We start from the raw sequence: 13,002 nt of genomic DNA, 5'->3' as shown, positions 1-13,002 counted from the left end.
ATGTCATGTTTTGCAGTCAGTAATTACAGCTAATTGCCTTTATTCTGCATCCAAAATGTAAATCAGTCTCTGATTACAGCCACAGGGTGCTGGCTCCTCAGCACTGCGAATCAGAATGAGTGCTATAACGTGTAGCTGCTAAAATCTTGCACTGAGCAGTACTTGTTAGATCATTTTCCATCTCTGTATCTCTCCTCTGCAGTGACAAACTTCAACAATGGCTTGGAGGCCAGTTCAGACTCCGATGACGAGGACAAGCTACACATTGTGGAGGAGGACAGCCTGCAGGAGCCTGAGGTCGCCAAAGCAGATGGGACTACGCCGCAAGACAGCCATGACGCCACCACAACAGTATTACCCCATAATGGCTCCTTGAACGGAGGTGAGATGCCATTTATCATCAGTATCAGTATGTGGGTTTTTATTCCAGCCATCATCTGTGCAGTGTTTTTTAAAAAAAGGTAATGCTCAGTCCTTGGCTTTAGACTGGACTTTCAAGATTGATCTTCATTATATTTGCTAATCCTGGGAAGGTTTGCTAAGCATGTTTGCTCTTTCTCATCAGTGCTCTCTTTTAGATCCACACATTAACACGCATTCTTAGCGGGGAGCTTCCCAGTACACCCACAGGCTTACACAAGCTGTCTTCCACACAGCTCTGCTCCAGCACTCGGGAGATAAGTTAAAGTTTTACTCAAATTCACAGTAGTAGTAGTTCAGGGAGTGTTATTCACTTCAATTGCACAGATTTTCCAAGCCTGTCTGCAGAGCTGAAGCAACAATACTGAACTGTTTCTGTGCCATTCAGGACTATCAAACTGGACAGTGATGGCCAATAATTTGTCCGTAAGGCTGGTATGTGTAATTCATCTCAATTACTGCTGTGAATAAAGCCTAAAAGGTACATTAATAATAGAGTGAGTCAGCTCAGTGTATGGTAGTACTGTCTTCTTTATATGGACACGCGTTGGTTCTTCTGTTTTCGTAGATACTTTAGAACAGGTGGTGAGATTATTCACGCAACTGTTGTCAAGTGGAACCAAATCAAGGCAGAAACAGACATTGTGGTGGTTGAACTATATTGTGCAACAGTGCCACACTAGCTAAAAATACATTCACAGTGCCATTTTTCAAGTCGATAAATGAAGCATTCTGCTTTTGTAGAAAAGCTGGAAGCACGAGTCGGCTGAACACATTCTCAGATCAACAGAGAAATAAAGACAGGTCACAAGGCAGAGAATTTAGACAGGAGAGAACATTCGAACCAGGGAAAATGTGAGGTATGCAGAAAGAGAAAGTAATGCAGCGTGTCTGAGAAATAGACACACTTCAGTATTGCCTTAAATAATGTATAATCTTGCCAGTCATGCTGAGGTTTTTCTGTATAATCTCCAGCTCTCACATCCTTACAAACAGTTCAATCCGATATATCCCCTAAAGGTTAACACACCTTTCAATAATATAGCACTCTGCCCCGGCTTAATATCTTCACAGACAGTTTATACCCCAAATCACTGGCAATACAGCACCATTCACCCCAGCCACATGATATGTTCATTTTCCCCATTTTTAAATGTTGGTCTTTTCAACTTAACTGGAAATAGTTCCTTTTGTTTCCAACTGCTGCTGCTGCAGTGTCCGCACTTTGTAAACACAAACTCTTGTACGGTGCAAACTTATACACGCCGTGACAGAAAATAATGGACCAAAAAGATTCACAAACAGACCAGAGTTATATACTGTTATCTGGGTCAACTGTCTGTTTGAAAGACCCAGTTTTCATTGTTTAGTATAACTGCAGTATAAAAGGCAACCGTTTACTGCTCTGCTTTACTCAGCATGCAGCACAATGCAAATGCAAGATGTGCTTGGATGAGATTACCGCTCAAATGAAAGTGATGATTGATCAAGTGAAAATCAGAGTGAAACTAACTCAGTCAACCAAAGACTGAAACTTATATAATATGTAGAAAAGTTTGTTATTTTAAATGATGGATGTACTTATTTTAAGTCTTTCCTGTGCTGTACAACCTGCAAGAGCTTATTCTGTATGTCACCTCTTGTAGGACAATATTTTTTTGTTTTATCTTCTCATAACCTGTGAAAACACCCTGGCATCAAACAAAAGGACACTTTTTGTTGTGGGACTTTGGGCTGTACCAGATTAAAGTTGATGGTTGTGAGAGAAACAGTGGTCTTTGATCGCACTGTGAGACCATCGGCCAATTCAGAGCTTTGGTGACAGCCTGCTTCGAAAACGCAGACAATGTCAGACATTTAGGACCAAATTCTTACAGTATAGCTGTAAACCATATTCACAGGATGAAACGATGCAGAATACCCTGGCTGATGAAGCTGCGGTGCAGATCTGTTGAGATCTTAGTGCTCGGATTCACCAGGTATTCATCGTACAGGCTGACATTTGCACCAATTGCAACCAAGATTTTATTAGATCCATGTCGCGGTGAGGCATGAGATGAACCTGCAATATCACATCCGTTTCCACACAGCATATAGGGCTGTATTCTTTACTGTTGATGATTTACTTGTCTGTGTACACCATACTTGCTCTCTCTTTGATCAGATTAGTTCAGTTCTCCTCTCAGCCTCGGGGAACGCCTGCTCACTCGCACAGCCAGATGTTCTGCTCTCTGTCATCTCTTCTCTGACTTTCTGTACAACACTACATCCTAAAGGCTAATCTGCCAACAACACACACACGTATTCTCCTCCTCCTCCTACTCCCCCTCTGCATCTCTCTCTGACAAAACACGACAAGCTTCATCGTTTTCTCGTCATCTCTGTCCTCGGTCTGGTGTCAAACTGCTTCTCTGTTGTCTCTGCCTAACTATCAGGGTGCCAAGTTTGACGAAATATATGACCAAAATGTAAGGTATAAAAAATGTTAGAATATCATCAAAAAAAGTAAGGATAGGACTTGATAATGAGTAACGTTGGCAGTCTATTTATAGATTGTGATGTTGTTTGCTGCATAAATCAACATACTAGCAAGGAAATATAAACACCTTTTTTAAATGCATCCATATCTCTATTGCATTTTTTGATCGATTAATCTGCAGATTATTTTCTCAGTTAATTGATTAACTGTTTGGTGGTGTCAGAAAACAACTTTACATCTGAGAAGCTTGAACAGAGGATATTTGATTGAAAAATGACTTCAGCAGTTAATTGAGGATCAAAATCTTTGCCAACTTTTTTTCAATTGATTTAATAATTATAATTTCAGCTTTACTTATGAGTTCCTATGATTCCACCTACAAAGTATTTAAAGACAGCAATGTTGACTGAGTTATTAGTGGAATAATGTTTTAATGAGTTTCCTCATTAGAACAGCTGGGATTGAGTTTGACTGTGGGGAGTTGAGTCAGCTAAACTGCCTCTTGCTCGTCTGTGCAGACAGGTTTTATTTGCACTGTACGTCCACTTGTAGATTAACACAGAACAGGTTTAGTCTTGCAGGACACATCACGTCTGCTTTGTTAGACACAGTTGGACCTTAAGTCGCTTATCGATCAATTTCCTGTCGCCCTTCCATCTTATTCTATCCATTTATAGTTTCATAAGTTTCACCAGGTGAAGGAAGTACAGACAGAAATAGACTTTTTGGAAGCTTTCTTCAGTTTGTTTTTTAAATTGGCTTTCATTTCAGCTCTTTAAAGCTCTTTACATTTAAACCTCCAGATAATTTATAGTAAGAAAGTTTGCAGGATCAGCGCAACCCATACAAGCATATTTTCAAAAACATGACACACCTCAGCATACAAACAAAACAGCAAAAGTACCGTAAGATTTAATAACCAGAGGCAGAACCAAGTCTGCATTCAACAGCAGAGATTGATTGGCTTGTGTTTACACCGCTTCAATGCCCTTTTAATCCTCGGTTCCCCACAAACAGCTCAGCCTACGCAAGCATCTGCCTTCATCTCAACAGCAGTGAGTTACAGCCAAGCAGGAAATACTAAAACCATGGAGACGGCGAGAATGTGACACTCAGAGATATTGCTCTCAAGGCTTGTTTCATTGTTTCTGAATAAAGCCTTACATGGTGTGAGCAGTGCTCATGAGTGCTGCTCGCTCTCTTTCACTTTGTTTCTCTCCCTCTCTCAGCTCTCTCCTTTCTCCTCTGTGTACCCACTATTTTTCTTCTGTCACTGATCCCTTTTCATCTCTTTGTCTTCTTCTACCCAGCTTGCCTTCTTTCCCTTTGTTTTGCCTATTTTCCTCTCCTCTTTTACTCAGTTCTTCTTCTCAGAATCCAACTACAGATACTGTATGAAAGCCTCTCAGTGTTTGAAGTGATAGGTGGTGCTCCGACTTTGGATATTATTAGCCGTTAATTATCCACAGAGGGTTTTTGCTGAGCTTGTTGTTTGTTGTTGTTTGACTTTTTTTGGACAAACTAACTTCTCTAACTTTTTAGGTCTCATCCTCTCATTGCTTTAGCAGGCAGCGCAGTACGTACAGCTGAGGTTATTAGAGCCTGACATCAGCATGACCTTCAAGCATTATTGGCAGACTATCGCTGATAAGTAACAAGAAATGCAGAAGAGACAATTTGTTTGAGGTAATGGAGGAAACAGCGTCACCATTACATTTAGTTTTCTAGCTGTAAAATGTCCTGTTCAGAACATATATACCGCAGCAAAATCAACATCATCCAGCTAACCAGCACATCTGCAGATAAATACAGTATATAAGCAGATTTATCAGGATGAAACACTAATGAGTAAGTGACCAGTATACGGCAGTAGATCTTGGTTAAACTATGGAAAATGTAGGAAAATGACCACTTTTAATTATTGTTGTATTGTGATACATGTTATGGTCACATATTATGTCATTGTCTCTGCTATAATTAGTGAGCATACTCGTCCATCAATTCCTAGGACACTGATCAGTCCTACTCCACTTCCCATTCATTTCTGCAAGAAACAGTGACCTCTATGGAAGCTGCAGTGCTGGTGGAACCACAGCTGGTGCAGCTACGTTAACTTGCTCATGAGCATGTCAGCAGGAACTGACTATTTTATGAGATCTGAAACCTGGCTTGTTTGTGTTAACTTGTGTGTTTTTATGGATGCTGTATGGACTTTTTACTACTTATTCCTGGTGTTGCTTATAGCTCTTTTGGTGCAAAACTGTCAGGCCTGAGTGGAATACACAATGCTCAGAGCAGCAGAGTTAGTTCAGTTCATTACCTGACGTTCTTAACGCCCTGACGTTTTACTTACTCAGGATGCTTCTCATGGTGATTATGTACGGATGTACGTAGAACCTTGTGTTTGGCGATGCGTCCCATAAGTTATTCTACAGTACATGTGCCATATGAGGACATATACTGTATATGCGTGTATATAGACCAACAAACGGACTGTGGCATATCTGGAAGACTACTGAATTTATAAAAGTGAAGTCTGGATAGAGAAATTCAGGGAATCTAATCAGTTCTTTGAGGGTTCCCATAAGTAACAGTATCCGTTACAGGAATGTATTTGACTTGAGTCATGCGTTCATGGCATTACCTGTTGTCTTTCAGCTGCACCTGCGGTAGAAACCAGCCCGCTCACTCCTTTAGAAAAATATTAACAAACCAGGAAGGAGTAGCGTGTTTAGTGTGTTTGGAAGAGCTCCGACGGCGTTGGAGGGAAGTCATGGAAAAGTCATGAAATGTTGCAGCACTTTAGAAGCCGCGTCGGGAACCCTTCAAAGGCTTCGCGTGATATTTTTGGATTGTCTGACTTTCGCTCCTTTCTTTCCTCCCCGTCTGAGGCGAGAGGAGAAAGCGGGGAGGGCAGCTGGTGTTGAATTGGTCCTCTGGTGGGAGATTAGTGTCTGCTACTCCCCCTGCAGTCTGGGCCGCACTGCAGCTCCAATCCATCCTGCCTTATAAATTCACCACGGACTCACAGTGACAGGTTCTGGCAAGGTATACAAGTGCAGTGCTCTGTGTATGTGTGTGTGTGTGTAGTGAGTGCTTGTGAATAACTCTGCCGGTGTGTGTGCCTGTGCACATGGAGTGTGTAAGTGTGTGTGTGTGTGTGTGTGTGTTCACCACATGATTTCCTGTTTTCATTCCATTCTGATATTCCACATGTGTGTGTTTTGCCGCGTCCTGGTCGCCATTACTGCATGGCTTTTTTTTGCGAGGCATTAAGTGTAATTGTAGAGTGTGGTGGGAAAATATGCAGAGAGGTGTATCAGCGAGGGAGGAGGAGGGTAAGAAGGGGGAGTGATGGAGGGAAATGAAGCAAGCAAGTAAAGCAGGGAGGTGAGGGGCAGAAACAAAGAAAGGCAAGGGAGGGAATTTAACGAAAAGATAAAGGTGCAGAGACAGATGGAGGTAGAAGTTACAGGAGGAAATGGAGAGAAGAGGGAGAAGTGCATGGTGAGGAGTGTGACATATAGTAAGGTTGAACAAAGGATGAAAGAGTGATGAAAGGGAGGCAAAGGGGAGGAGAACAATAGGTGTACAGTAGAGAAAGAGGGCAGGTTAAGGAACAAGTGAGTCTGCATCTACCAAATAAGACCCAAATAGTTTTGAAAATGCTGCTATTTCCAAAAAAACCTCTTACATCCATTTTAGTGTTTCGGGTTTCATGTTTTCCGTCCACATTAAATGCCAGAACAAAAGGAAAACAGCTAAATCTCTTCTTCCACAGCCTATTTTGGATGTGAAACAGTGAATAGTGTGTTGTTTAAGTCATTTTTCAAGCATTTCCCAGTTCCAGCTTGTAAGGATTTGCTGCTTTTCTTTGTGTTATGAGATTGTAAACCGAATATCTGTGGGTTTTTGTTGCAGTTGGCAAGACAAAAACTGCAATAACAAGCAATATGAAGATGTCACCTTGAGCTTTAGGAAGAATGTAACTCTGTTTTTTACATATAGACCAAATCGTTAGTTGCAGCCCTATACACGACAGGCAAGGTTACTGTGTGGAGTCTTGACTGGTTAAACCTCTGTTCTGCACTGAAACATCAATCAATCAGTTTTATGATCACTAAGCATACAGTGAACACAGAACAGTAGCTATATTGACATTAAAAAGGAGTGATTACAGAAGTCAAGAGGAAGTCGTCCTCTTAACCCTTCTGATATATCCACTTTTCTTTGAGGTGTAAAAAAAACATGCTGACTTAGTGTGGAGGCCAAAGCCGAGAGAAAATAATTTGTTTCTAAATGTAGCTCGCTTACAGTGTCTACACTGGAGGCGTTTTTCAGTCGCCTGTCTCTCATATGTTTGATGGAACAGATATGCATCTTATTTGAATCAATCCATCTGTGTACAACGGCTCATGTTTCACCCGTGATACGCACGTAAACTTATTTTTACACTTCAAGTCTTATTTTTTTCCATTTTACGCATTAAACTACAGCGATTGTGTGTTGGACTTGGAAAACGTCCGTGACGTACACCCAACACTGTGCCTGAACACATCCTGTGTACAGACACAGATGGAGCACCGAAGCTGTAGACGCACTGTTAGTGTGGGCGTACTCTGGGAGAGATTGGAGAAGAGAAGAGAAAGGGAGGAAGGAGGAAGAGAAGAACAAGTAGGTGAGGAAGGAAAGGAAGATGTAATAAACTAAAGGGGGACGAGTAGAGAGAGAAAGAAGCATGAAAGGCAGAGTGTGTCTCTGAGGGAGGAAGAGAGATTTGGAAAGCTTTTGGATGAGGTCATGGGAAGCAGAGATCTGTGTGTTTAAAATGAGGCTTAACAGGGCTCGGCGTGGTCCCGCCTCTTCTTTATGAAGACACACACACAAACACACACACACACACACACACACAGCTGCACCTGTCCTTGACAAGGCTCAGCAGGAAGAGGCGTAGCCTTTGGCACCGGTCCTGCCTGCATTTAAAATGCCTGATCTCCATGGCAACGCTGGTCACAGTTTCACCTCACTGCTTGGTCCTATCGATGTTTTTACTCACAGGGAGTGAGGTAATGTCTCTGCCCCAGATACTTTACTACTGTTGATATAAAGATTATATAATGCAAAAAACAGCTCTTAAACAAGGCAACAGACACAGAGAGAGCTGCTCATCCACTACAAACCACCGAGCTACAGATACTCTCAGAGGAAGAGGAAGAGGAAGAACTCCTCAATGTGTACGCTCGCATGCACCTGCCTCTACGAAACGATGCTGTGTACCACGCCAAGAGGCGGGTTGGCGTTTCCACTTAGGGTCCAATTTGGCCTGCCAGATGTTTCAAGCAAAAATTTCAAAATTATAATATACATTGTTCTTTCACGGCGGACAGAGTGACACTTGGCAGAGGAAGTCACTCAGTTAAGGGAACTTGGGATCCTAGTGTGTTATGTAAAAATACATAATGAGGATTACAGTTTAACTTTTAAACTATAATCCTGTTAATGGATGGATGAACTTGGGAATGCCTCACAGTCTTTAGTTACGACAAACTGTCACTTGAAGCTACAGTATGTTTTCAAATAAAGGCCTGTGATCCCTAACTGACATATTCAAATGTACTGTACTACCTTGACCTCTTTGTAAATCTTGATATAGTCAATTGAACACATTGTACAGAAGTTAAATGTAATAAAAGCCTGTCCTCCCATTCTGCTCTGTAAACATGGAAATATCCCTAACAGCTAATTCCAGCCTTTATGTCTTTCTGTTTACATCGTATAGCATGTAAACATATTCCTTTCTGTGTGTCTATAAGTCTTTTACCTGAGGTTAGTTTTAACAGAGTGTGTTTGGTTTAATGAGAGGAAGTGTTGGATGGAGAACACACTGTCAGTGTCAAACCACTGTTACATCCCTGAGTCACTTTCCTCTGAATTGACACATTAGAATCAAGTCCATCCATCTAATTATCCCTCGTAGGGCTCATTTGTTGCTACAGGGAAGCACATACTGCCTCTTTTTTAACAGAAAACCAGCGGTTCCAAGTGAACTCAAACATCTGGATGATTCTGCTGGTGCAGTATCAGATAAGCTGGATGTAACTGTATACAAGTTATAAATTAAGGATGGTTTTATTCCTAAAATGCAAAAAAGAGGTTTCTTAGCAAATATCATCCCACGGGTCATGGCTTTGTGCACAGTACAGCTATTACATGAACAGCAATTTTCGTGTTTTTCTTTTAACCTTGTCACACTAAGTACTTGAAAAGGTCAAGAGAACAAGCTGTGATTTTAGTGGGATATTTTTTCCTGTGCTTTTGAAAATGTTAGCTGATGATGTTATTGTACAGAAATGGGGTCTGGAAAAGTCACGAATCACTGGAGTGTGTTAGTTGATGTTCCTTTCACCTTTCTCATCTTTGAATTTGGGAAAGTTTAGTGACTGTTTGTGCCCTTTAAGATGGATTTTGTCCTCTCTGTAGGTGTGAAGAGTTTTAAAGGACCAGTGTGTAGGATTTAGTGTCATCTACAGCTCAATCCCCCAAAGAAAACTTGCAAAAAAAAACTATTGAGGAAGCCTTTTTTACTGCTAGTGTTTGGTTCATCCATTCTGGGCTACTGTAGAAACATGGCAGCCTCCACAGAAGGGATCCTCTGTAGATAAAAACGACTCATTCTTAGGCAACGAAAACACAACTATTCTTATTTAAAAGTGATTTTACCCTAATGAATATATACATATGACTATTATATTTCATTTCTGCCAATAGATCCTACTAAATGTTACACACTGGACCTTTAAATGTTTGTCCAAAGTCTAGCTGTCAGTGGCTAACTCTTAAATCAACATTTGATTTGATTTCATTTGATTTCCTCACAGTTCAGTGTTGATGATATGAAACTGAACTCTGTACTTTCAAAACATCAACAGTGGGGTAGGTGAGAGCCAGAGTTGATTCTGACTTCCAGGCATTGATTTTAGAAATCTAAATTGCAGACTTTGCAGTAACTTGAGATAAATGGTGTCCGTCTGGGTTTCAGAGAGGAACATGCTTGTCACAGGTAATTATTAAAAAGCCATTTGCTGCCCTCTAGTGGCGAGCCTGCAAAACAGCATCCCATGCAGCTGCTGGTTGAGTCACTGGAGTCCAGAGATTCTTCAGAGGGTGAAAATAGCTCACCAGCTCTTTAAAATGGAGGCTATTTCTGTGTCTGATGGTAGAGATTTTAACCTCCAAGAAATTCAAATATCGACGTTATTAGTAGGATGCATCCCAGAGGAACAAACCGGTGCTTTCTTATCAAGGCTAGACTTCATCACCTAAACTTTGTACGTGTGTGTGTTTTTAGTGAAAGAGGAGTGGGTGTCAGAAGAAGAAGAAGAAGAAGAAGAGGAGGAGGAGGTGAAGGATACGCTAGTGGAGGAGATTCTCCAGCAGGGAGACACAGCCATCATCTATCCCGAAGCCCCTGAGGATGAGCAGAGTCCAGCAGAGACAGGAGGCGCTGATGAAAACGGTAACATTTACACACTAACACACCGCTGCTCGCTTATCGCAGTGTCTCTGCAGTGTATGCTCCTAAAACTGGAATTAAAAAAGGTTGGTCTCTGAATGCCCACACTCTCATTAAAGCCGCACTAGGCAATATTATAATGTGATTATACAACTGGCACATAACTGGAAGGCAAAAAGGTATTTCCACTAGTTCAGGTACAAGTCATATTTCAACCTCTTCCTGTTCATTGGAGAAGTGAATACAAATGAGTGTATACATTATCTTTAAATAGAAGTATACAGAGAAAATTTAACCAATACTGAGAGGGGATATGAAGCTGTAATAATACCACTTCAATCACTATTATCTTAACTTATCATCATATGGGACGATCAGGCGCTACAACCAGAAAACACACGTACCTTTTAGATATACTCACACATATTTAGTTACACGTTCAACTTCAAAGTTGGAGTTGGAGTCTAAACACTCCATTTAAGTATCAAGTGCTCAGTTATCAGCTACTAAAGCAACTCAGGTCAAAGATCTGAATAGGTTTCCCTGGAGGATACACAGCTGGCCCATCACGGTGTGAAGTGGGCGTGTCGGATTGGAGTGCAAAGTTACTCAAATCGGGACATTGGGAAAGATGCGGAGAGAATTTCAGAATCTATTCCACCATCTGTGGAGCACTTCAGATCAGCTTAAGTCAAATGAAGGATGGCAGAATTTGAGCATCACCCTCCATTTACCTCTCCCCATTGTCTCCATCACAGGCACACCAGATTCCTTCTCCCAGTTGCACACATGCCCTTACTGCTCCCGGGGCTACAAGCGCAACGCCTCGCTGAAGGAGCACATCAAGTATCGCCACGAAACCAGCGAGGACAACTACAGCTGCTCGCACTGCAGCTACACCTTCACCTACCGCTCGCAGCTGGAGAGGCACATGAGCCACCACCGGGGCACCAGGGAGCAGGTAACCCCCGAGCCTGAAGCCATCAGCTGTGTCAAAGTGCACGCCACTAGAGTTTTCACACTGTTGTAGGATGTGTCAAATCATTCGTGATAAAGCAGTGACCATGACCTGATTTAGGGAATTAGTGGCTCTATTAAAAAGATATTATCTGGTTTCAAGGCTGGGAAAATGTAATTATATTTAGCTTATTTATTTTTGGAAAGCTTGTTTCTTTGTATTGGATTTTAATTCAGATTACAGTCAAGCATGGTTTGTACTATTGTTTCAGCTTTACTAGATACATTTTGGAACTCACATCCTTAAGCAATTCATTTCCTGTTGTGTTTTTGCCAATTCATAGTAACTTTAATCACTTCAATCCAAATTTGGTGGTTTTATTTTGGATTTTTTTGTTCAAATGTTTTTGGTTTTTCAAAGTTCTGATGAATTTATTGACTTTTGGGTCTCCTTTCATTTACTGTGATTTATTATTTATTCAAATGTAACATGCAGCTTTGCAGTTTGTAAATGTAGCCATCGACCAAATCCTCTGCACGGATAATCAATGTTCCTTTTAAACCTGTGACCAACAGTAAAACTGGAAGAAAATGCAAATCTTTACTGTGTTTTTTACCAAGATCAATTATTTTCCTCTGTTATATTTGATTCTTCAACCCCATGAATACTAAACAGCTCATATTAACAATAGAAACATTAAAGGCAGTTATTTCTATTATATGGACACATCTGGACACATCTAAAGCTGCAGCTTCTCATCAACTCTCCTCATCATCTATATTTATATCCTTTTTTTAAATTTAAATGTATTAATTCATTTTATTTTATGTCCCAGCGTCACGTTACCCAGTCGACAGGAGCATCGGGAGGAACAGGGGGAACCCGCAAGTTCAAATGTACTGAATGTTTAAAGGCCTTCAAGTACAAGCATCACCTGAAGGAGCACCTGCGCATTCACAGTGGTGAGCTGTTACTGCGGCGACCAACACACACTCCAAAACTCCAGACCACTTATGTACCAGTTCATCACAGCTCTGTTAGCTTTGGATCAGGATTTGTAGAGTTCAAAAACTATGTGTGGCAAAACATAAAATATGTTTATCTTAAAAACACAAGATAAAATTTGGGAAATTTTGCTTTTAACATGTAAAATAATGGACTGTAAAAATCACACAAAAAGAGGCAAATGATACACTGGCAACTGAATTGCACAGAAACAGCAGCTACGGCCATCTAGAGGATCATTTGATGTCTTTACCTGAATTTTGGTATTTGATACCATAACAAACCTGGTTTTCTACAAAACAATTTTTTTTCATTTCACCTAACAAACTAAATTCCTTAAGCGAAAACTGAACACAAGATATATACCTTAATAAAATGATGAGTAAAGATTGAGTAAATCTGACCAGACATTTAATAACTTTTGGTGACCTACAAGAAAATATATCTTTTTTAAATCATTAAAATAAAAGTTGACCTCTTTATAAAGTGAAGAACTTATTTTTTTAACAGTTTGTGTAATTTACTCTTTGTGTCCCTCTTAGGTGAGAAACCATACGAATGCTCAAACTGCAAGAAGCGATTCTCCCACTCAGGCTCCTACAGCTCCCACATCAGCAGTAAGAAGTG

General features: G+C 40.8%; 1 protein-coding gene across 1 annotated transcript in view; it reads left to right on the top strand.

The window, feature by feature from the left end:
* Positions 1-202: 202 nt before the first annotated feature.
* Positions 203-13,002, top strand: part of LOC118334440 (zinc finger E-box-binding homeobox 1-like) — a gene marked incomplete at its 5' end in the record, with an annotated part of 20,119 nt that continues 7,319 nt past the window's right edge. The window contains 5 exon segments of the mRNA XM_035670354.1: positions 203-382; positions 10,248-10,415; positions 11,171-11,373; positions 12,206-12,332; positions 12,918-12,999. Of these exon segments, the coding sequence (XP_035526247.1) occupies positions 203-382; positions 10,248-10,415; positions 11,171-11,373; positions 12,206-12,332; positions 12,918-12,999 (760 nt within the window).

Source organism: Morone saxatilis, unplaced genomic scaffold, assembly GCF_004916995.1.
Source record: "Morone saxatilis isolate NCDOM2014 unplaced genomic scaffold, NCSU_SB_2.0 Contig23, whole genome shotgun sequence".
Classification (NCBI taxonomy): domain Eukaryota; kingdom Metazoa; phylum Chordata; class Actinopteri; family Moronidae; genus Morone; species Morone saxatilis.
The sequence above is the reverse complement of the archived record's forward strand: the minus strand, read 5'-3'. Positions and strand labels throughout refer to the sequence as shown.